The sequence below is a fragment of the Bombus huntii genome, chromosome 5 (genome assembly GCF_024542735.1).
Source record: "Bombus huntii isolate Logan2020A chromosome 5, iyBomHunt1.1, whole genome shotgun sequence".
Taxonomy (NCBI): domain Eukaryota; kingdom Metazoa; phylum Arthropoda; class Insecta; order Hymenoptera; family Apidae; genus Bombus; species Bombus huntii.
In genome coordinates this window covers 227501-253002 of record NC_066242.1, presented here as the reverse complement: position 1 = coordinate 253002, position 25502 = coordinate 227501, and the positions used below count along the sequence as shown (strand labels likewise).

Below are 25502 nucleotides of genomic sequence, written 5' to 3'. Positions count from 1 at the left end.
TATGACTTGCGTTAGCTGCCGGGTACTATGAAAATCAACTTCCCTTTAAGGAGCGTGCGCAGCATTATTTATTTTCCGATAATGCGGTCGATTGTGCCTGTATAATGGAACATTCATTTTCTTCCTTTCATTACGGTTTCATGCGTGCAATTTGACAAATATAATATAAAGAAGTATAGGAAAATCAATTATTATTAATATTCAATAATATTATTGTATATCACACGCTCTGTAATCACAATACAATTTATATAATAATATGTACATATGTATGATAAAGTAATGTTGTGATAATATCCTGATGCTTCCTACATGAAACCAGGTACAATTTGAATATGCCAGTGTTTGATGAAAAGCATATTTCGCCATCTATGTATGTGCGTATGTAATGCACTAACGTTTCTCATCATCATTAAATAATCATTAAATAATTTCGGATAACTATACTTAGTGCAAGATCGAGTATTTTCACAACATTGAATTATCATTTATCGATGACTAAAGTCCTTACATAACTCTCTGGTATTTCTCCAGATTAAATTAATTAAAAATCGCTTAGGACACATAATACAATGAGATAGAATTAATTTTCCATAACACGAAATAAACAATTATGTGTCAATAATAAGTATAAAAGACAAGTTTACATCTGCATCGATAATTGCAAAATCATACTGATAAATTCAAATCCATTTTTAGACAATAATCAAAGTAAAGATTATCAATAATAGACGTTAAATAAATTTTCTATCTACAAGAGAATAATACATCCTGTTTTACCTACGTTTCATCATTTAACTTTAACCTATACGTACCTATACATACATAAATACAAAATTCTTACGGATCGTGTCCCTTGGTCTCTTTTCTTCCCCTTTTTCTTTGTATACTTTACGTATACTCTTACACATTTTATTATTATTATTATATCGTGTTAACTGCTTTTTATGAATATTGTATTATACATATTGTTACACATACTTGTGTCATCTACTTTGAAATTTGTAAACGCAGTGCAAAAAATTCTACAGATACGCATTAAAGTTGCCCTTGATAGATTATCAGCATTGAATGCTCTCACAAGAGTTTTGCATAAGTATGCTGAGCAATGATAAATTTGTTAATGTTAATGTGTAATTCATAATTTCAGGTTCATTTAGTTTGTTTAAAAAATCGAAACATTAATGATTATGATTAATAGTGATGTATCTGTAATGCAATTATTAACCGATCGTATACAGGTAGAAAAAGAAGGCGAATCGTTGGTAACTATTCGGGTATGAAACAAGAATAAAAATATTGATAGAAGTATTTTTTTCTAATAATTCAACAGATGTCCCTTAAGACGTACGATAGAGTAAATCGTGAGTACAAAACAAAAATTGCAACATATTATGAAGGAATAGACTTGTATTACAAATGTATTAATCATTTGGAATTGGTTCTTTTCAAAAAGTTGATTTTTTGTTGGTGGAATGATATGCAATTATTAGGAAAATGTTTAATTCATTTTTTATTGTATAAATATATAACCACAAAATATTACTAGAAAATCATTTTTGCAATTTGTAACAAGAGAAAATAAAAAGACAGAAACTGAATGAAAATTTTAACATAAAGAGACGAAAGATGAGGGAGTAAAATCAAAGTAAATAGAAGGTTGTAACTACATCATAAAGAAAGTTGTACAGTGTAAACATGAAAGCGATTAATTGTCAGCAAAATATTATTAATTGGAACGACGAACAATTATTACACAGTTTTCCCTAGCAAACCTTTTTCTCTAAGCGTTTCTCGCTTTACATCGTAATATATATCAACATTAACGACGTCAACGGCATCATCAATGTCAGTGCTATGTATGTAGTTGTTACTATCTCAAGTATCGCAAAGCTAAGAGACTTTACGCCTCTGTTTATGTGATGCAGTAAAAAATATATATATCTTTTCGATTTTTCTACAATTTCTTTACAGTTACTGTTTTACTTCTCTCAGTTACTGTTCCACCATCATTAAAATAATGAAGATTGGCGAAGATAGTTTGCTATTGTTATATGAAATTGAATTATTATTTTCTTATTCAGTCATAGCACACCATAGCGAAGAATAAGCGTAATTGTTTTCATTTATTTCTTTCCCAACATAACCGACAATCTGTACATTAAATCGCCTCAAGTCCTAAGCGCTTACATAAGGAAATTATTCGAACTGAATGTTTAAATGAATTTTACCTAATATTATTACCGCGGAATACCTCTTCTGAGCTTTGTTTGAAAAAGTGAGTAGTGAATAGAGAATAGTAATATGAAAGAGTCGTGTGTAAATATATACGCGCGCGTGCATTCGAATAACGGATTGTGAGATTTTTTTCCTTTCTTCCTTCTCTTCCTCCCTTTATCTTTTTACCCGTTAATAAGGTATCTCTTTTGCGCGCAACATCAATATATGCGATTTTTCCGGCTTTTGGACAAGTATGTTTCGCTTTTATGAAATATACCGAATGTTCATTTCAGTAACTTGTCTATTTTGAATCGGAAGGAAGAAAGAGAGCTCGTGTACGTATGTGGATGTGCACATAAATCGAGGCAAAAGCCACGTGCAAATTACGTGCAAATATAAACAAATTTTTTAATCACTTCAATCTTGCAATGCCTTTTTATATTTTCTTGAAATGCATATTGTAAGTAAAATATCCGGTCGCAATTGTGTACTAATATTAAGATGAAGAATCACCAAAGAAAATATATATGTATATCTGAAAGGTAGCGCTTCGAATTGAAATTGTTGTACATATATAACCACAGTTTGCAAGTGTAGTTAATATAAAAACTTCTTGGAAAAGACAATAAAAGTTAAAAGAGCAAAAGTCAACAACAACCACATTTCTCTCACTCGCTCACTCACTCACTCAACAGTCAATCGCTCAATCACTCATTTACACTCTCTGTCTTTCTGTCTGTTTGTCTGTCTCCTCTCTCTCTCTCTCTCTCTCTCTCTCAATCCCTCTCTCTCGAAAAGTACAAACTCTTAAGTTACCGCGCTTAATAATAATCGTTCGAAAGTATTATTCTAAGGAAAATTGTTTCATTACCCCTTTCTTTTTTTCTCATTATTGCGCTTTCAAATCAGTGGCGAACATCGCTAAATCTGTCGTGGTATGTCTTATCGTTAACCCCTTAACCTACAACGTCGAGCTAGATTCGTGGTGCGTGTTTCGTGTACATGCGACAAACATTTTTCTTTTCTTGACCGCATTTGAACGCGCAGATATATTTTCTTGAAAAATATTAGAAAGGTACCCTTAAAAATCTTGTTCGATGATCAATTGGTAGTGATTATTTATGAAACATCTTGCAGCATAAAATTAGTAGTATTTTGCACAACTTCGAACGTTCAACCAGACCGTTAAATAGCTCGACGTTTGACCGACCCTGCCGATAGTTACAACACGCGCTGTTGGAACTTAAATCGTAGGGTAAGGGGCTAAATATAGCAAATAATGAAATAGAACTATAAACCATGCACAACTATAAATCACGTTATATCACATTCAGCGATATCGGACCCCTATTTTGAAAAAAAATAAGCACGAAAGACACATGTTTCATCAGCAATACCAAATAAGGTAAAACATAAGATATAAATCAATCATTGTACCATTCATGTTATTATGCAGATTTTTCATAATAAAAATTCTTCATTCCGTTACTCTTGAATTATTTGAATTATTTGAACCCTATAGGAATCTTGTATTATCATGAAAATTTCACTAATCGTCATTTTAATAATATCTTTCATATAAGCCTTCACGCATAACTCGAATACTCGGTATCAATATCGTATAGGTTGCCAAACACCGGTGGTTTCATCTCGGCGATAATAATGGGGTCGATTATCACGGAAGACGGTGACAGCCGGAAACTGATTGTCCTGTATGTACTTGAGTGTTGCGCGTACCTAAGGCAGAACATTTCAAAGAACATGAATGAAAAAGAATCAGGTATAATGACAGGTTAGAAACATTTATCCAATGTTGATCTTGTGATCGTTCGATCGATTGCATTGCATTACCTGTGATACAAAATGTGGCAGTTCAACTTCCGGCGCAGTCGAAAGATGTTGTAGAATAAACTGATCGGATTGAGCTAACCAGAGATCGACTCCTCTCAAAGGATCATAGTTGAACGGTCCGATTCTAAGTAAACCAAGCGTACAGTCGTAAACATCCAGAACCTACACAACGATAGACAATCCTTTATGGTTATTAACAATGCGTTGCAAGTAATTTAGGTTAAAGGTGTGCGTAATAAAATCGTACTTAGAATTGAGATTTACATATTGCGACTCCTTCGAAATACTCGCGTACCCACCTGTTGACCTCCGGTTAAATGCCTAGCGCATCTCAGCGCTTGGTCGGGTCCCTTGTCGGGGAAAGTTGCAGGGAAAATCTCGCCCGTTTTTACATTCAATCCGATACCATATATTACCGGCCACTGAGTGCTACCTCTTATCGTAGTATTCAATTCGCCTACACAGCATATAGTTAGATCGATCTCCACTGGCTGCTTGTGAAATGCCGCTAAAAGAAATGCAACGTTTTTTATACTTTATCTAAACAGAAATGATAAAAAAAGAATGACCGGGGAGAGGGGAAGAGGAGTGGCGTTGGTGGTGGTAGCGGTAGAGAAAAAACTTACAAAGAATATTGCAAAACAATTCTTCGGAATAATTTCTTGGATCGGAATAACCACCAACGAGTTGTAGTTCCAGACGACCCTCTGGAAATCCAAGGGCGAGTTCTGTTACCCTCTGAATCATTGCTGCTGCTGCATCTTCTGTGCCAGCACCATCCAGGTGCGCTAACGCGGCAGCACCGGAACCTAAATCGCATATTGATTCACAAACGTATTCAATGAATGTGCGTGCGTTTGCACGCCCGCGTGTATCGAACTGTTGTCATCGTTTATTGGTGCAATTAAGCGATAATCGAAATCCTTATGGTAGGGCTTACCGGAATGCCTCACAACGACAATTATACAGGTAGTCATATCATCCGAGCCAATGATGCTCACATTTTCTGAAACAAAAGAATAAAGAGATAAAAGGCTAAACTTAGTTATTTTCGGGACTTATAGATTATTGTTTTCTTTTTGCAATTCGTTTGTTTCTGAATGAGATTGGAGTTAAAGAAAAAGGCAATGATTGCGAATGAGACACGGAGAATGTTAAAACTGACGGCTTTTTCTAGTAATGGCTTGTTTTATTCGCACGAGAGCTAAAGTATCGCTAAATCTACTCAGTTCTTTCTTGGTCTGACTGGCTATCAGTCTCTCTCTTGATGGTATATTAGTTCGCATAGCATATACATGTATTTGTGTTATTTTTCAATACTGAAATGCGCAGTGTTTCTTTCGGAAAATTCTCGAATAAGACAAACTGGAGACGGCATCTAGTCCAGTACAAATCGCTGCAACTAATATTATGTAGTCACAGGCATTACTGTAGGGTAATTCTCTCGTTAGTTAGATCAAATACAAAATAGTACGCAAGGATTACGCTGTTTAATTATACACGTGATTTGTCATCAGAGGCGACAATATTGGCTTTCTGTTAAACTAGGGTCGGTTATATGAGTACATACATATGCATGCATGATCCACGGTGTGATTGACGGCACTGCCTTTGAGTCAACTAGCAAATATGGAATTAACAATGAAACATAAACATTTCTATTATAAATGTATGTTAACAGTTTCTGATTTCCATAGTTAGTAACTTATGGCGGCAATGATACGGTGTACGTAGAAATGCAGTACTTTTATATTTTATTTAAATATTCCCTTTTTTCCTCTCTTATTTTTTTTTCTTACGCACGCACGTACGTGCATAAAAGTATATGTACTCACAGAAAAATCGGGGTCAATTACATGAGTTGTACAAATGAATGAAATGGCTCATATTTACTGTCGTGTGGCAAAGTAGCGGCCATTTCCCTTTGACGTACGTAAAGAAGTCCCATCGGTCCCACTAATTTTGCTGGCATCGAACGAAGTTGAGCTGCAGTTTCACGATATACCGGATGAGCTACGTATAGCGATCTGCTATCCGTTGGAATGTCCTCTTGTAGGACTCCGTTTACCACCAGCACCATTCTGTATAACAAATTATGCAAGCTTCGTTAAAAATCAGAATAAACTATCATTAGTAGTAAGCAGTAAATACATCATACGCAATTCCCTAGTAAGTCGGAATAAAAATAATATTACGAGAGGACATTCTATAACGTAACTCATAACCATAACGTATTAAACAGCGACACTGATTCATAGGTATATATTCAATTCCGAGTAAACAAGCGAAACACGTACAAGTAAATCGCATAAGTACTACTTCCTTTATCGATATTCGAAAGAAATGGGATATAGATCTTTAGATCATTGAATGATCGACTAAAAATAAATATCGCGATAGGAATGAACAGAACGTATATGGAGCGGTGTCGAGAAAATTTGGCGATACATACATACATGTTAGATGCATTTTTTTAATAGGGTATTTTTCTACGTATCTAGGTTTACGATCTAAAAAGTATTACGACAAAGCTGTTTATGAGATCAATGGATCGAAGATTATCGGCAAGCATTGTTGGCATTCAGGCTCTGCCGTTTGCGTTAACTGTATTAACGATAAAACCTCGGGATAATCATGCCAACCAGCCAGCCAGCCAGCCAGCCAGCCAGCCAGTCAGCCAGCCAGCCAGCCAGTCAGCCAGCCAGCCAGCCAGTCAGCCAGTCAGTCAGCCAGTCAGCCAGTCAGTCAGCCAGCCAGTCAGCCAGCCAGCCAGCCAGCCAGCCAGCCAGCCAGCCAGCCAGCCAGCCAGCCAGTCAGCCAGTCAGCCAGCCAGTCAGCCGGTCAGCCAGTCAACCAGCCAGTCAACTAACCAGTCAGCCTCTCTTCCTAATTTACTCGAAAGGTTAAGGTCATTTGCCCCGAATGACATTCTGTGTTTAACCTTTCGTTTGTTTAACGAGATTACTAACAAACCGAGAAGCGAAACTAGAGCGAGATTTCTTGAGATGCACCACCTCGCTGCTCATTCCTAAAATGATTTCCTATCAGTACGTTTTTTCGATTCTGATCTTTTATCTAAATGTAATTAATTTGGCGATCGGTCTTTTTCCTTGAAATTATTATCGATACGATTAATAAGTGGGGGGGAGGAAACGCAAAAATAAGAAACGGAAAGTGAACAAAAGTTTTATGATCAATGAATGGCCTACATATACATATTCTGAAACATATACATATAATACCTATGCATGATATAAATATATTTTGTATAAAACCAAAACGTTTTGATTTGAGTCGGCTTTCACTGTTTATGTATATTTTTATCATATTTCAATCGTAATTTCATCAAGCTTTCGAATAAAACACACTGCTACATTTTAAGTATAACGAAGACATGAGAGAAAAAGACAGATAGATAGATAGATAGATAGATAGATAGATAGATAGATTAGAGAAAGAGAAAGAGAAAGAGAAAGAGAAAGAGAAAGAGAGAGAGAGTGAGAGAGAGTGAGAGAGGGGACAGGGAATGTAGCTCAATGTGAGAAACGTTTTCTTTTGACTTCTTTTCATCTTTTTAAAAAGCTCACCTTCTAAAAAGAACTACGAGGTGGTTACAATTTTCCAAATAGACGAAACTTTTCTTGATAGAAATGATATTGTCGAAGAGCCAATTTGAAAGATTGAAAATTTGAAAATCCTTAGCGTTTCTTCGCTAACTAGTCGATTTTTGATTTGCCGAAATCGTAGCTCTGTAATATACTCGGCTAGTTTCGATCGATAATGGATTTATTAAAATTGTCTACACATTTCCATCGATGACGTTCAGAGCAACACAGCAGACAGAGCAACATCGGGAAATTTTCGAGCAGAAGTTTGATTCATATTTCATAGGTGAAACGAATAATTTGTAAAATAACACAGATATACACAAAGTCAGAGCGCGATTAATCGTAGTATTTAATGCACACAATGTCTACGTGATAGAAGAATGAATCGCGATTCGATCGCGAAGAAATATTTGAAAGAACATGAATCCCAAATCAAGCACACGACTACGACTAAGCATTCACAACAACGTTTCATTCAATCGTCGTCTCGGTTAGGCTGAACTCATTAACAAATCGTGCTAATTATGGCTTCTATTATCGGTTAAAATGCCGATTGGTTGATCGGCGCGATCCATACACGGGTAGTGGGATGGGTTAAAATCCAGTCGGGACCAATCGAAGCGGGTGGTACCGATCAGATATCAAGTCGCCGCCGCTGCCGTTGCCGCCGCTGCCACCGCCGCCGCGCAGCCGACATCACCATCACCACCACGAATAACAAAATAACATGTTTGTTTCGCTTTTATACCTCCTCTCTTATTCTCCGTACCTCGAAAAGTGCTTTAAAATCAAAATCTTCTTCGCACAATGCTTTTTTCTTTCACTTATCTTGTAGCTGGTGTACCGTTTACAGATGATCGAAGCTATTACTAGAACAGTGGTAACATACTACTCTGCATCTAGTTTGATACACTATAGGTGTGCACTATAGTTTTATCAAAATTCATTGAGATACTAAATTAGTTTATACTTTATATATATTGTCATTTGAATCAAAACATAACAAAGTAACAAAACCAAATTTTAAAACTGAGATTTGATTCCTTACCTTTGAAAAGGTTAATTCGCGAAATGAATTGTCCATACTCTGACACTGATTATTTATGTACCTATCTCAAATTAAAGACATGGTAAGTTATGGAGGAAGATGGTAAAAATCGTGAACGGAAGATAAACATCAGAATAAAGATGCGTTGAGATTATGCTTGATTATATAAACTGTATTTTAATGACCTTTATCTCGATCGGTCGACATAATATATGTATGTATTCTCTCTTTGATATCCCTAACCTTTCTTATCTTCTACAGAAAATCTCTTCTTCCCCAAAACATTCTTCAACTATCGTATAATATAATAAATCTGAGAAAATGAAATTTCTTAAAATTTCTTAAATGCGATCTTCAGTCACTTATCAGAGTCATTTGTTTAACATTGTGTTTATTTTATGCGAGCATTTGTAATTCGTATTATAATTTTTTTTTTCATTTTGCAAATGTATCGTTTGTGTTGTGCGTATATATTTATACAGGTGGGTTAGCAATATTCTTGATTTCATAGGAAATATTCTTCTTTTTTGCACAACGATCTTTTGTATACAACACATGGAACACGAGTCAGATACAAACTTCTGTAAGATGTAGAAAATGAAAATGACGTTCGCAGTAAATAAAGATTAGTGTATCGTTATACACCAAAGAACTGTCGTATTCGTATTCGTCGGACAACGTAGCATATAAATAGTCTTTCTATTCCTGCTCTTTGCGATTTCTCTGTAAGTCATTATATCCGGCTTATAAATATAAAAATATCGTTTCGATGCCTACCGAGAGAACACTATTATTTACTCATGGGGGAATGAATAATGAAAAAAATGCAGATTGCAAGTATATAACCATTCTTGTCATCCTGTATGATCTTTATCATCAAAGTTAGTCAGATAAATAGATAGCAAGAATGAAATTTAGCTGAACGAAGAATTATCGACGAAATTATCGCGGAAAGACAAAAAGAAAGGAACAAATGTTAAGTCGAAAATGGAAAAAGATCAGTCGTAAAAAAGGGTAAGAAAAAGGATCGAAGGAAGGAGCGGTGGAAGGGCAAAAGAGAGAGACGGAATGGAACGAAACATCTTGGTTGTTCGTGACCATAACCGGCGAAGAGGTTAGTAATAGGTTGGTCGGTTGGTTGGTTGGTTGGTTGTTTGGTTGGTTGGTTGGTTGGTTGGTTGGTTGGTTGGTTGGTTGGTTGGATGGCTGACTAGCTGACTGTGCAGATCGAGCCACACGGAAATCCACTTGAAAAGTAGCCATTACCTTAATTATTGGTCTTTCGTAGAGAGACTATGTGCACGTTAGCCAGAATACGATGCGAAGTGTGTTGGTCGGTTCTCCTGTCCTGTACAATTGGTTGAGAATTCCTTTCCACGACATTTTGCTCAGAATCTATCGTTAACTTCGCAAGCTACTTGCAAGGATAATAAAAACGCAAAGAAACAAAAACGTTATATCGTCTAACGAAAGTATTTCGAAATCGTAAAGAAGCAATCGTAAAGAGCGATTAAAATAAAAGCATATTAGTAAAGGAAAGGTATTCGCTAATAAAGTTAATATTCATAATAAGATTAGAAATAAAGTAAAATTTGCATAGCATTTGAAGGAACGTTCGAATGGCAACATGCGAGAAAATGGCCAAGTATGTACCTAAATCTCTCTCGGTCAGATTTTTTCACATTTACACGATCCTTGCTGTTTTCGAGGGTATAATTTCGGAACGGCATACCAGAAACTTGGTATCTGCTCCCCCTCGCTCGCTCGCTCTTCCTTCTTTCTACCGATTACTCGCATAATGCACGCCAACTACGTAGTTACACTCGCGCCACGTTACATGTACACCTATATACGGCTGAGTGTAATTACACAGCTAGGATGCGGCCACGCAGTTATTTATTTAAGCGTGCAAAGGGCCGTAGCCATTAACGGGTGCCTTTCCTCGAATCACCTTCTCTGTGGGGCTGGTATTCTAATGACTGGTGATTTCACTGAGAATCTCTACCAAGTAAATCTAAATGACTACGCGCGACTTTGCCCGAGCAAAACGAGCATTTTCAATCGAACAATTTTCCTCTTTCTATCGTCCACTTCCATGTGGTATACCATATACACCCGTCATTCACTTTGCTCCGCTTTATCTTCTCCTTAACCGATCATGACTTTTCGGTTCTGTTTATTCTGTTAAATCAATTCAATTCGCTTAATTAAATTAACCAATTAACGGCAAATTACCGTTATCATTATCGTTATCAGATATGGATATAGATTTTGTTGGGTAATTGAATCTTCGAGTCTAAAATACAACGATATCAATGTCATAGCTGATTAACTTCATCCTACTACAGTCCGCGGTATTCGCAAGGATATGCGGGTGCAATGCAATGAATATTTGTGTTAGCGTTATTATGCTATAGGAAAATGGAAAAATGATCGAAATGCGTGTTACGAAAGCCCTCCCCACACACACAATTCCACACTGTTTGTATACGGTATACTGTAATTGTAATATACAACGTCTGGTAAGCGGGGACAGCGCGAAAGACCAATGGAAAATTTCACACTGTGCCGCCGTCGCGTCGGTTCGATCGCAGACGTCACGAGTGAAATGATAAATTATTATTACCAACAGAGAATTGTTTACGCGAAATAAGGAGGAAGCAAAACGAGAAATCAAGTAACGAAATCGAATCATTCTGTGATAACAACACGAAAAAAGGAGGTCGACATCATTTAGTAACGCGTTTTATCTTGGGTGGAATTGACTTGCGAGTGCGACCAACTTGTGTCGTAACTTGTAACGACAATTCGATAATTTCACTGTAAAAATGTTCTTTTATTTCTTTTATTTCTGGTTGTTCGTGCACAGCGAATCCAATTGCAACGATAATTTGATCGTTCTTTCCTCCAAGAAAATTGTTACGATTTATATACGTTACAAAGAACCAAATTAGTTGCGTAAAATTTCAACTGGCTTTCATTTGTAGCCAAGCGTTTTACCTAGTCATGCACCTCATCGTCGATATCAATGGATAGCTGAATTTATTTTGAATTTGGCGGGATCTACAAATCGAAGAATTCCGATTCTAACAGATAGCGTGAATAACGAAGAGCGAATATTACCGTTACCACCTATCGGTATTTATCAATAGCTATAGCAAATATTGTTTATTAAAGATATGAAACATCGTGATTAAATATCTATGCAACAATCGTGCTCATTTATTTGCTTTTGTTCGGTTGGAGATGATTTTCTTCGTTCTTTTTTCGATTATTCGATTCAATAGATTAACGTTATACGAGGAAAGAATATCTACTAGTACTAAAGAACATCTAATCGCTGCTACTACTACTACTACTACTACTACTACTACTACTACTACTACTACTACTAATACTAATACTACTACTACTACTACTACTACTACTACTACTACTACTACTACTACTACTACTACTACTACTACTACTACTACTAATACTACTACTACTAATACTACTACTACTACTGCTACTACTGCTACTACTACAGATTAAACTAATCGTTGCATCGCAAATGGTTTCTCTGCATGTTCAATGTAACAATAAGAATCTGCAGCACGTTCAATGTACAATAAGTTTTCGTTAATAACGGTACGTTTGTCGATGAATTAAAATCCTCGTTGAATCACTAGTACATGTATAATCCAAGATAGAAAATTTATCGAAAAGGTTATCAACGGAAACCGAGCAAAAGATATTCTAACTCATCGATTTGCTTTTTTTATATACATATGTACGTACAATGGACATGAATAATTACCATATACAATTCAAAGGGATTCTACGCGGTTGGTTTTTTCCTCTTTCTAGATTACAACTAAAACATCTTGGAGAAATAAATGACTAAACCGTTTTACGATAAGATTAGTAGAGAACACGATCATCCTACATACTACGCCGAGGGAGAACCGACAATGAATTGAAAATAGAAAAATTCACTACGTTTGAGTGACGAAGCAATCTGACGATACAATCTGTTTTTTCCCCAATACGCAAATATCCCGATTAATTTTATGATCGTACATAATAATCGTGAATATTCCAATACGGTACGATTAAAGAATAACCGATATATGTATTATTCTAATTATCTGAATGAACAAACATTGAAAACATTGAAACAGAAAGTATGTACGTATTTAGTTAGACAAGTAAGAAACAAGCGAAATCATGAATACAGTAAAGGGACGTATGTAAGTATTTATAAGTGGTCACCGTGATCAGTCAAACTTTTACATCTTCGTCTTATCCCCAGTTTTCTTTCTGAAACCGAAAAGAGCCAGTCTGAACTAAATCGAATCGAATCGAATCGAATCAAAAATTTGTACACTAAGAAAAGACACGGACAGCAACCTGTTCGGTTTTAGCAGTTAAAATTATTGAATTTATAGTTTTTCCATAGTTGGAACGGGAGACGATAACGCACATAATAAGCATGCTCAGATAACGAGTAGCCGTTTGAGCTAACGTAGTCCGATAAACGGTGCCCAAATACCATATGTATATGCGTACATAAAAACGACCATCATCTAAAGCGGACCAACCACAAACAACTATTTACCAGATTGATTATCAAACATTCAAGTCTATCGATATCCTGATACTTTATTTCGACGTATTCGTTATACGTACAATGTTTGTTACCTAACGATCTCTAAAATGATCTTGTTTCAATGCAATGTTCTTCTCTTACCGAAACACCAATAATCCAAAGAATAAATATGTATCAAGACTTTATACATATACTTGACATAAAAGTAAATAGCGATTACAATATGATTACATTTGAAATGTAGATTTTAAAAAGAACAAAACAGCTGAAAATGTAATATAATGTAAAATCGAAAGTTCGCCCAAACCCGAAAGAGGAAGACTAAATAAAATAAATAATATGGTTAAATTTTTAGTCGTTTCGATTCGTCATCGATATGGGAGTGCAATCGCAATATTGGATCGCAAGCGTTTTTTCATACTCACTTTACGGTTCTTCGGATTTTTCTTCAAACTGATCGACACGTTCCTGCCGCCATTTTTGAGAAATATGCTGCGTTTGGTATTGCTTTCGTTCCTTTTTTGCTTTTCCTCCTTCAACTTTTCGCGATCTTTCTGCAATATTACAAAAGGAAAAGTTTTGAAAACGAAGCTTGAAAACCAGCTCCAAATTTATGATTTGAACATTCATTCAATTCAAACGTTTTTGTCGTGCCTTTCCTCTCTAAATTTGATTCGTTGATATTCCTTCGAACATTCCTAAGTCATATTGGTTAAATACGCGCATGTATTTGTCGCGTGATATGTATCTCCTATTCGAGTGAAATAAAACGAGACATTTTTTACGTTTAAGTCTACGTTTTTTAAGTTAAAACATTTTTCCCTCTCACTCCATTTGTTACATCCACAGGAAGGTTCTAACAATTGGAATGACTCATCACGAGTAACAGTAAATTATACCTACGTTCATTCGCTCTAACTTAGATATTACAAGCATCATAAAAATGCATTTACGTTGATGCGAGGTTTACTTAAATCATATGAATCGATTAAACAATAGGAAATAAAGCTGTCGGTAGAAAAATCTCTCTAAAATTAAAAAAAAATTTAGAACATAGCTCGTTTGTTGATTGTGTCGTGAATTGCACTCTACCCTGCTTACGTCACGTTACAGGAAACCAAATCCAGCGATTCTTATTTTCTTTTCAATACTTTCTGGTGCCCCCACTGTCTAGCGTTCATAGAAAGAAGAAAACACACACAAAAAAAGAGAGAAAAGAAGAAAGGAAGAAAGGAAGGAAGGAACAACCAACTACATATGCCATATGCTCTCAAATAACATAACTATAGTACCTATACATACGTACAATCGTAGTAAGTGAATTTGCATACAGTAGCCCAGCAAGCCTGCAATCGTCTGATTCTCTACATATTTATGCGCTACGACTTCCTCCGATTGTTTATAAACGTATTCGTTTATACTGGATGAACAATGTGACGAACTTATATCCTTTTTCTTTTTCCTTTTTTCATATACTCTTGCACGTACAATATGCAGTCGACTTTAATCGGAACACGATTAAAACGCGTTCTATGTTTCTGTATTTGATACGAAGTTATCAATTTGTCGACAGTTAACTATCGAAAGACTAGTACCTACGTTTACCTGCAAACGGTAATGGCAATTATAATTCCATAATCACGCTGATCTGTTGTCAAAATGTGTGATTACGCGCATCTAATCCGTGCACGCACGCAATTGTATAGGTGAAAAGAATACGGATAGGATTCACGGCGTGAACGGCGCGTGCGTGGACACGGACGTAAGTACATGTGCACGTACACCACAAGCTAGTCCGCATTCCACGAGTGGAACAACCGGTACACGGTCCAGTGACTCTCAAGTTGCATCTCTCAAAGTTGTGTTCGAATGGGATGGAATCGTTATGCAACAGACAACAGAAGACGAGAGTCAGTGGCCCGTTGAATTCACGGAAGGTGAACTGTTCTTCCGGGTCCTCTTCTCTTCTTTTCCTATCTCACTACCTTTCTTCTCTCTTTTTCCTCTTTACTCATTTCATTCGTTTAGTTTCGTCACTTACACAGCGAACACGCGCTTATAGTTTGCGGATGGATTGAAATCGAAAGTCGTACTGTCCGTAACACAAAAAAAAAATGACGCACACCTGTTTCTTACAGATAGTCGTCACTTTTTCCCCTCTTTCTCTTTGGTTTCTCGATTCTACTTTTCACGTGTATCTGTGTCCTAATTCTACGAGATAGCATGCTCTTCGATATCCGCGTTCATACAAAATACGGTTAGAGTTAAAATGCAATTGTCTTATCGATCCGAACAGGACGCACTTATCTAACGACTCGCTTAACCATGGTATTTTCTTTATTTATTTAAAAAATGTTCCTCTGTAAAACAACGATAATCAATTTGATAGAATAATAAATTGCTACAACTCTATCTTTCCCTCGAATACGTCTGGGTCTAAGGATATCAGTGTCAAAATATCGGCGTCAAAAAGTATTAGTAGAACAATCGTGGTGTAACTCGATACCCTCAACGCTAAGTTTTGGCAACAATTAATATTTTGCAAGGCAGTAATAATACGTTCGTAAATCTCTGTAAGCGATAATTATCTAGGGAGCTAGAGTGAATCTAAATTTCTAATCTGCCCCTCCCTCCTGCCCTTTCTCTCCCCCCCCCCCCCCCTCCTCCTTCATGCTTCGAGCTAACAATAAGCTTAAATCTGAGTTTCTGATTTATGTAGACCCCGTAGGGAGTGCAGTTACCAGGCCACTCTACACTCCACACACTACACAGTACACACTACGCACACCTTCTTTACCCTCAACGCGCATACGTAGATACACTTCTATGTATATATTCACATACCTAGCGTATATACTATATACGTAAGTACATCCATATGCTTACATCTATTCCCGGTGCGATGTTGCAACGATACGCATGTACGCAAGACACATTATCCTATTAGTGGTACTTACCTATACGTGTCGATGAAACGCATCACAACATATTCCTATGAATATAAACACCGAGTGTGTGTATCTGTTGAACCGTAGTGCGAATGAATTTGTCCAGACGCATACGTAACGATGCGTCAACAAAACATATATATGCACTTAAAATCAACTTTTATACAACTGTCGTCAAATTTTAATTGGACTTTATTGAAGTAAAAAGTAATCTATGATAATAGTATTTTTATGTAAAAGTTTTTTTTAAAGGCAATGATCTATTATTTCCAAAAATTTCTACGCACACGTAAAGCAACTTAAAAGAAAAGGCGTCGGCAACAAATATATAAAATATCAAAGAATAAAAAAATTAAAAATTCGTTCAAAATATCTCATGTCCGATCCGATCGATACAATATTTCGTTTCGTATTTAAATTCTGCGTCTAATTTGATAGGATAGGAAATATAATAAATTTCCTTCCTGACAATAATATCAAATTTCATTCAAAATCACCAATAATCGACAAATACGAAGATCTAAGAACAAGTAGAACAAAAAAACAACACTCGTATAAAGGTGTATGCGAATTAACGTTACAAAAAGGGAACCGAGCCGTATCGAATCATATCGAGTCATCGAGTCGTGCATAACATTGAAACGTTACGGAAAATGATGGTATATCGTTGGATGGCAAGTGGTAAGTAAGTAGCTGTCACAGATGAACTAGCGGAAGAGTAAAAGGTTAACACCCTCTACTAGCCTTAAGAGCATCTTAACTCAGTTTAGTCCGTGACTTAAGAGAGTTTCGAGAGCCGAGAGACTCGTGTATCCACCACTACTATTATCACCAGCTCTACTCTTAAATACACATACAGTATACATCCATATTCTCATCTCCCTGCCGCCGCGCTGCCTTTATCATCATTTGAAAAGACTCAAAATCTTATATTTCCAATCAAGATACCTCCATTTAATCGAATTTTGCAAAAAATGCAAAAGAGTGAAATATCTACCGTATATACTTTAGTCTGGCATATTTGTTTTCTTCTCCTTCATTGGAACGTCTAAAAAATTTAATAATTATTAAAGTACAAAAAAAAAAAAAATGCAGGTTAAGATTAAGTCAATAGGAAACTGTGGCAGTTTATGGCTCGAGTTTGTGCGAATACCGGGGATTAGTTACAATTTCATGCACAAATCACTTTAATATTTTCCTATTAAGCCATATAACCACGTTGCACGAGTTCCTATTACAGTTGCAGAGGAATATATAATATAGCCTAAGTATATACTATGCTATATTATATATGTCCATACATAAAGTACAGTGGTGTACATATTAAACATGTACACAAAGGAATACTTAAACTCTTTTCAATCACATATGAATATGTGCGACGAGTCTAATAATAATTACGCGTGTCTAATATTCAAGAATAAAAGTAAAAACTGCGAGATTTCAGATCGTTACATAGAATACTCAAAATAGAATTAGTGAGAGCAATCATAAACGATGGATGAATTTTTGTAACTTATGAGTATAAAAATTCTATTTCCTCTTTAAAAAAAAAGGAAATAAGTAAAGTGTATGAAATTAACCGTATTTCATTAAAAGAAGATAAAAGCAACAGTTTCAAGGACGCAAAAGAAAAATATACAGATTTTCGATAAAAATCGTAGAAATAATTGAAAGAGCGAAGGAAAAGAAAAAGGGAAAGGTAGAAAAAGATGGATAATATAAGATCGAAGAATGGCAAAATATTAGAAAAGAGAAATGAACTTGGACATACAGAATATATGGTTGGGCGAGTAAAGAGAATAGATGAAATAAATACAAAATAAATGAAAAAAAATTAAATGTACAAACGGTAGAGTAAATAAAAAATTAGACTCGTGAATATATCGAAAAAATGGGTCGACGATTCTGGTTAGTGGTTAATAGTTATGGGCCATGCATAACTATTCTAATCTAAATGTAGCTATGTAATACTATGTAATCTAACTTAACATTATCATATAATAATATAATAGACTATGTAATCTAAACATAAACTAATCTAAATGTAACACCTATAGCAAGTATTGTATACACACGTGGTGTTCAAGAAAATGCTTGATACCAAGAACACACGTAGACAAGATACAACACCGAAGCCTCATGGCTTCAGGGTCCCAGCCACGGCCAGATTAATGAAGTTCATTCGCACAGTGACTCTCAATCGTTAATCGGTATTTCGTAAAGCTATTTTAGTTTTCGCTATACCCAACAATTCTTCTTTTTTTTCAGGCTTTAATTACAAAAAAATTCCGGTAATATTGCAATTAGTAAAACAACTGATAGCAATATACCACTTCCTATAACGAATATTTCTTCAAATTTTGCTATTATATCATATAACTTTATCATTAATACAATCTCATCAAAAAATCAACTTGTTGGCTAGCTTCAAATATTATATATATATATATAATAATAATTATTTGCATTAAATATATATGTCTGTGTATGAACGCACGGTCTTTTCGCGAACAATTAAGTTTCATCGTCCATCTATTTTATGAGTCAATTTTATTCTGTGCTTAATAATTCAAGAATAACAGGAACGCAAAAGAGTATTTTCCAATCGATGTTTAAGTGGTCTTATTTTTCAATATTCTTCATTTTTAAGTAATTTTCACATAAGTTTCAGTTCAAACGTTAACGTAATATTTAAATTAAGTAATTTCACTTATATAATATTAGACAAGCACAATAAAATATTGTTTCTTTCTTTCATCAACAAATTTGATAATTTATATTATTTAAACATTTTATAGAAAAATTAAATCCAGATTTACGGTACGATATATTGATATATCTATCGACCGATTAATCTACAAGAAAACAATATTAAAAGAACGAAAGGTGAAAAAGAAAACCGAATTTGATTGATCGACAAAAGAACTCAAATAGCATTACAATACGAGTACACTGTATACGACGCGCCGATTTCCTGTATGCCTGTATGTAATGCGACACTCGGCTTCGATAGTGTACACGTTGTCGCTTGTAAATTGTGCAAGTTGTTCTACGACGCAATTTTCCTACATACATATGTATACAGATATGTACAGCTTTTCACTTGATATCACTTGTATACCTCCACCTTTGCATACTTTACAATGCGTATGAAAATTCAAGAACTTTATATGTTCTGTTTCATTTTATCTCAATTGCCTTAGTAGATGTTAGAAATTAAATAGATTATGCTCATCTTTGTTTTTATATGCGAATATTATCATATCTGCATTACTTGCACGTGTAAAATTATAAAAACTATAAAATTCTAAAATTATAAAATTCTAACGGCAACTGCACTATTTTATTAGACCATTTGCGGGCTTACAGGTCATGATATGCGAGTCGTAAAAAATTGTTTACAAACACATTGTCTTGGCGGTTGACTCCCAACGTTTACAAATACGTTAGAAACAGTTGTGCGCCGTGGCGTACTGAATCAAAAATTATAAGAATTTGTCAGAAATTAAAAATCTGTGAAAACCAACATTTTTTGTGTAATATACTTTTAATAAGTTTCAACATCGACCATGACAGCACTTACCACTTTACGGCAGTTGATTGAAAAATGGTGTCCGATTTTGCAAATAGGTGATGAAAAGGTAATGTCTAGTAATGTTGAACCTGCATTCGACAGGGCAACGAGGAGATGGCTATCGTAAAATAGTAGTTACGCAACAAGTAACTGGTTGTATGTATACACACGCGTTGTAGTCGATCCGAAACGAAACGTCAGTGGTCACACTGTCATCGTCACTGTCATCGTCACCGTCGCCGTCACAGCCGCCGTCGCCGTCGTCGTCGCCGTCACCGTTACCGTTATAGTCGATATTGTCGTTCACATTGCCAGCACATAATGTTATCGAGCACACACGACGTAATAACTAACCAACTCGGATTCGTTCAAAGCTTGAGAGCGAAAGAAACGATGGAATGACGAGAGAAAAAACCGTAAAGATATAGATAGAAGAGATACGATCTGATCGTGGTAGTCGTGTCACTTACGATTGCCAGTTACACACAGTCCAAACAGAAAAAGTGAGGCGCTTCGAGTGACAGTTAAACAAAAATTCAATAAGATTGAACCGACACGTTTTCTTTTTCATTACAATTACTCACACAACATCTACATGGTCCGCACTAGCACTCGCGTCTGCACTCGACCTCGTCGTCAGAGTCGCCTCCTCTCCTACCATCTAGCTTCGTTTGTTTCCGTCATTCTTCGACTTTCGCGGCAACAATGGCGCCTTTTGCGATTCGAAATCATGTTTCAACTAATTCTAATTACAAAACCAATTGATTTTCTATAGTCTGTGCTTTCTTTTTTCAACAAATGATGATTGCTTGTTACTTATTACATAGTATTCCGAATGAACAGGAAACAAGATAGCTATAAAGCATTATAAAGCACTTCACTTTAATATGTGTATTTATTTTCATGCTTATTGCATATGTATCATATATAACTATAAATATATATCAATAAAAGGATCGTTATCAAATCTTTTCATAATATCCATTAAGAGAAGTAATTCTATAATTTACTTTAGAATTTCATAGAATCCTCAAAGTAAACTAAAAGTAAAATATATAACTACGTTCGAATATAATCAATTTATATATATATAACTTTATATATATTTATAATTTTTATCAGTGACACAATGTACCGATGTAATATATTTTTTTAAATACAAATACTGTCATATTATATATTCTCACAATGTGTTCCCTAACTTTTATGTTTCGTGAAAACGTTGTGTAATATGTTATTGTCTAATATGTTACATTACAGATGAGATACCTCGTTTATCCTTACATAACATACATGTGCATATATACATACGTACATATATATATATATATATGTGTATGTATGTATGTATGTATATATATATATATATATCATTGTACATATCAGGGGCGTGGTTGTAAGGTTGTTACTGAGGAATCTACTATATCGACATATGACACTCTTTAATATCCATTGAATCATAGTTGAATTTGGATGATTCCTACGACGTAGCACAACTATAGAGATACATACATATAAAAACAGAGTGCGTGAGCGAGCTGAAAAAGCGATATAGGAATAGGAAGAGAACGCTCCATAGAAACCCCTTGTGTCCTTCTCTGATAAAGTATGCAGATTCGTACAATAAATATGCAAGTGAAACACCGATCAACGAGTGACGCCAGTGTGCATGGCCGATTAGAGACGAGTAGAAAGGGACCTTTATGCAGCGTTCTCTTCCTATTCTTATATTGTATCTATTTGCACTGTTTTACACGGTATTATATGATTGGCATACTTTACTTTTGTATCTCTATGGGTACAATCGCACAATGTATGTACATACTACAGATAAATATACACCCCATTCTTAATTAATATATATACATTGTATATGTGTACATTGAAAAATATTTGTTACTAATTAGACATTTAATATGAAAGTAACTTCAATGATTAAACTTTTTCAGATATATAACAGTTACTAGGCAAATCTCAGATATATAATTACATATCAGGTAATCAAGACAGTTCATAGGTTCTCCGTTTTTAGGTTATTAAGTATAATTTTTGTAAAAGCTTGTAAACAAAACGATAAATGAACGAAATAGAAAAACGCGGTACATTTTAATTTTTAAAAATATCGTTTCGAAAAGGAGCACAAAGAGAGAGAGAGAGACAGAGAGACAGAGAGAGAGAGAGAGAGAGAGAGGGGGAGAGAGTGAGAGTGCGGGGAAGAGCAAAAATACAGACATTTAATCTTGCGTATTGCACATGTGTACATATTTACACGCCACGTTACATATGTCTATATTCATAAGCGCATATATGTCATATACAATGTACACTGTACATTATATTTATAATATACACATTTGCTCAAGTCTTGAGCACCATCTATCGGAAGAAGATGGTACAGTATTTCATTAGAATTGTTTCGCCCCTCTATTCAGCTTTTGTGAATTTCATCGGCAGAGTCGAATGTGATTTGAAGATGGCGATACAGGAGTAGGGTTGAGCGGACGCTTCGTAAGGAAGCCTCTTATTTAGCAGTAATAGCTGAAATTTCGATCGCCGTTGTGTCTGGTGAGTAAAAAGTGATATCGAAGGAATTTTGAACAAATTTCGAGTGAGATTTAAGTAGAACATGAATGGGAAAGAAATCGGAGATTTCCATCGGTTGAGCAACGAAATCTCGGGATACCTACTTACACAAGTACATATGTACATACGTATGTACGAACCGTTCCTCTTTCCAGACTGGGAAGTTCAATGCGGAGCACAAGCATGTGTCACGTCGTGGTCAAACGAGAGCATGAGTTCTCTAGCGACCGTCTGTATGCGAACAGGAATATTTATGAGCATATGATACACATGATCATACCAATTTGTATTTGTATACTCGCGCGAGATCATAAAGCTGATTCAAACCAGAGACACGAAAATGGGCAAGAACTTGAGGCGTAACGGTATCATCGATTCATCTCGCTTTTGATCTAGTAAATAAAAAGTAGACTCTTTAATTAATTTCTTTAGTAAATAATTAGTTTCGTTGCAATTTTTTGCTTAAAATGAATTTATAATATGTAAATTGATTATAACGTTAATCGATTGAGAATTGAACAAGTAAATATAAATTATTTAATTTAATACAAAAAAGGTCTGTAATTTATAATTAGTGAAACAGCGAAGTAACAGTGAAAACGGTAAGGTGGAAAGTAAACGCTGACATCAATCGATGATACATATCTATAGTATGGTATAACAATTGGTTCATGTGCTTATTCTAAATGACAATAATACATACATACTGATAGATTAAAGACAGCAAAGAAATACCTGCGGTATTTCTCTTGGTTTCTTTCAGATGGTGGCGGGTTCTTTGCTTTTCGTGCTAATGAGGGGAACAATTCAAAAGGGGAGAGGCCTAAAACTACTAACACAATTTACTAATTGAGATGGAGATGGATTATCTTTGTACATATGTGTATATATACATGATATATATATATCTGCAATTGCCAAGTAAAAAAGAGAGCAAGCGATTATGGAATACGAAATGACCAAGCAGTACTCTCGTTTGCGTAAGGTTAATACGCACGCGATCTAGTCAAGAAAAGAAGACTTAAGCCTACTCCTTACAGAAGAAATTATAACGTTTCGTCATATAGAAGAAGACGATGCAATCAATCCAGAACATGCGAGCCTAACTGTAGAAGAAACATAATAACAGGCTTGAATTGCGAATGTTGTTTCAATCGTACCTTCAAAGTATTGCAAACAAAGACCGTATTTCTGGAAAACCGAGGATCGTGCATCGGATATCGCAAATGAATAACGACACACAGGTAACTCCATCGTAATGAAATATCAATAACCTACTGATTCCGCTAGAATTTTATTACCAAAGGGAATATGTTACCAAAGAAACCATTAATCGAGCACTTGAAAAGCATCGGTGATGGTACGCGCGTAAACGCATAAGTATATGGTTTAATCTTATAGTAATGTGTCCTGCTACATATATATATAGCTGTGTTATTAACAGCAGTAATACCAAATTGGTCTCTGCTGAAAGATAAAGAATAGATGACCAACTTGAGGGGGAGTTGGTTATGATCGATTACATAATGAAGAATGTACTGCATGTTAATAATTTTTATGCAAAGGTAATGTACTATAACTGAGTAACAAATCTCGAAGTAAAAGTGACACTCGCCACCATGAAAAGGAGTTATTAACCCATGGAAAATTACGATGCCTTTATCGACTTACTTTCGTTCGTTGGTGTCAGCATTTCGTAATTTAATACCAAAAGAAAAAGAGAAAGATACGAATTTTCTAATTATAATTTTAAAGATTTATATTTCGTGACAAACAATAGATTTGAGTGTAAAAGAAGAACAATCTCTTTTGTTCATATGGAATGCGGTCAATACGGTTGATTTGATGTATGTTATCATCGAACGAACAATCGAAAACGAAAGACTAAGTGAGAAAGGGAGAGAGAGAGAGAGAGAGAGAGAGAGAGAGAAAGGAAGGGAGGTGAATCTATCATATACCGCGAGCGAGTAGGCAAATGAAAGGGTGGGGTTTAGAACAATTAGTATATCGTGATGGAGAAGGCGAGGGGTAGAAGAGGCATAAAAGAGGCAGAAGAGATATAAAGTTCTCGAAAGATTCGCGTATAGCAAAGCTGGTAACTCTATCTGAATAAATAACTATTTTATTGACAACAACTTTACTGACATATCGATGAGTATTGAATTCTCCTCCAAAGAAACATATTCTCTGAAGATAATGAGGAATTAGCGTAGTAGCAGCAGTCGGAATTGGACTCTGTTAGTTGAAAGAAAGTACAGCGAATGACCGAGTTGGAGGAAAGAAAGACGAAAGATTGTAGACGAGAAAATCGAAGAAGGAGGGTTGAAGGAACGAAAAAGGTATGGAAAGAGTCTGAAGCAGGGTGGAGAGGGTGTCTGGCTGGGCTGAGGGGTAAAATCCAGAGCGATATCGACCGTGAATTGCGCTTGCGTGGAAAAAGGCGCGCAATCGCTGTTGAGGAAGCAGCGTACCGCCGCGAGGAACAAGCAGTCAGTCGATCGTCGCGACGACCATCACCGACGAACAATAACCCTGTTGTTCTGCCGTACTTCTTTCTTTATATGGCCGCTGTTATTTCGCAGCTACTATTCCCTCTTGTACTGATATCAATCATTTTGTCGGTCAGAAGAAAAAGCTCCGTGTATTCTCATTGTCAGTACGTTGGTCTATTTCATCACGTAACCATTCGGCTGAATTCTTTGATTCTTCCGCGAAAACTGGGTAAATTGTTGTTCTTCGACTATCGGTTTTATCGTTATTCCATTTCTTCCGGTATCCTTGTATCCTTGTAACAGCCTCGGTGATTCCAATGCGCGCACGAACGAAACGCGCATTTACGGAAAGCTACCACGTGAAAAGAGAAGTTGTCATTAGTAAGTATGCACCGAAGGAATTGTAAGTAAGAAGGGGAAAAGAACGCGCCTAGTTATTTCCATGATATTGGCTTTTTTCGTATTTCTTTCATTAGCCCACTTTTAATTTCTGGATTTCGATTACGAATGTAGGATTGGTAAACGATTATAACTATGATTTAAGATATTCACGACGACACGTAAGCTTCAAACAAGAATCC

At 35.6% G+C, this 25502-nt stretch overlaps 2 protein-coding genes across 18 annotated transcripts in view; both read right to left on the bottom strand.

Annotated features, from left to right (window-relative positions):
• Window positions 1-174: 174 nt before the first annotated feature.
• Window positions 175-20545, bottom strand: LOC126865473 (protein N-terminal asparagine amidohydrolase). 15 transcript variants are annotated; one of them, XM_050618017.1, is made up of 11 exons: window positions 19856-20487; window positions 19640-19745; window positions 13747-13875; window positions 12985-13032; window positions 9994-10141; window positions 5965-6152; window positions 5012-5077; window positions 4698-4880; window positions 4371-4579; window positions 4072-4233; window positions 175-3957 (listed from the first exon to the last, which is right to left on the bottom strand). In XM_050618017.1, the coding sequence occupies exons 6-11, from the start codon at window positions 6149-6151 to the stop codon at window positions 3832-3834; spliced, it is 933 nt and encodes a 310-aa protein (XP_050473974.1). In that variant the 5' UTR covers window position 6152; window positions 9994-10141; window positions 12985-13032; window positions 13747-13875; window positions 19640-19745; window positions 19856-20487; the 3' UTR covers window positions 175-3831. The 15 variants fall into 15 exon arrangements, with proteins under 15 accessions (XP_050473974.1, XP_050473976.1, XP_050473968.1 ...); XM_050618019.1 differs by lacking the exon at window positions 19640-19745 and having other exon boundaries at window positions 20431-20545; XM_050618011.1 differs by lacking the exon at window positions 19640-19745.
• Window positions 20546-24535: 3990 nt separating this feature from the next.
• The window catches only part of LOC126865457 (lysosomal alpha-glucosidase-like), a 13818-nt gene continuing 12851 nt past the window's right edge, over window positions 24536-25502 (bottom strand). For 2 of the 3 annotated variants that reach the window (XR_007689535.1, XR_007689533.1), the window contains one exon: window positions 24536-25273. The gene's annotated coding sequence lies outside the window, so the exon portion shown is untranslated. The other variant, XR_007689534.1, reaches the window with a different exon arrangement.

What these genes read in the sequence shown, in the direction of transcription:
- LOC126865473 (XM_050618019.1), bottom strand. Translation starts at nt 6,151, where the DNA reads ATGGTGCTGGTGGTAAACGGAGTCCTACAAGAGGACATTCCAACGGAT. An exon ending in ATTGTTTTGCAATATTCTTT is followed by an intron (nt 4,580 to 4,697) that starts GTAAGTTTTTTC and finishes CATTTCTTTTAG; the next exon opens with CGGCATTTCACAAGCAGCCA. An exon ending in TGCCACATTTTGTATCACAG is followed by an intron (nt 3,958 to 4,071) that starts GTAATGCAATGC and finishes GTTCTGCCTTAG; the next exon opens with GTACGCGCAACACTCAAGTA.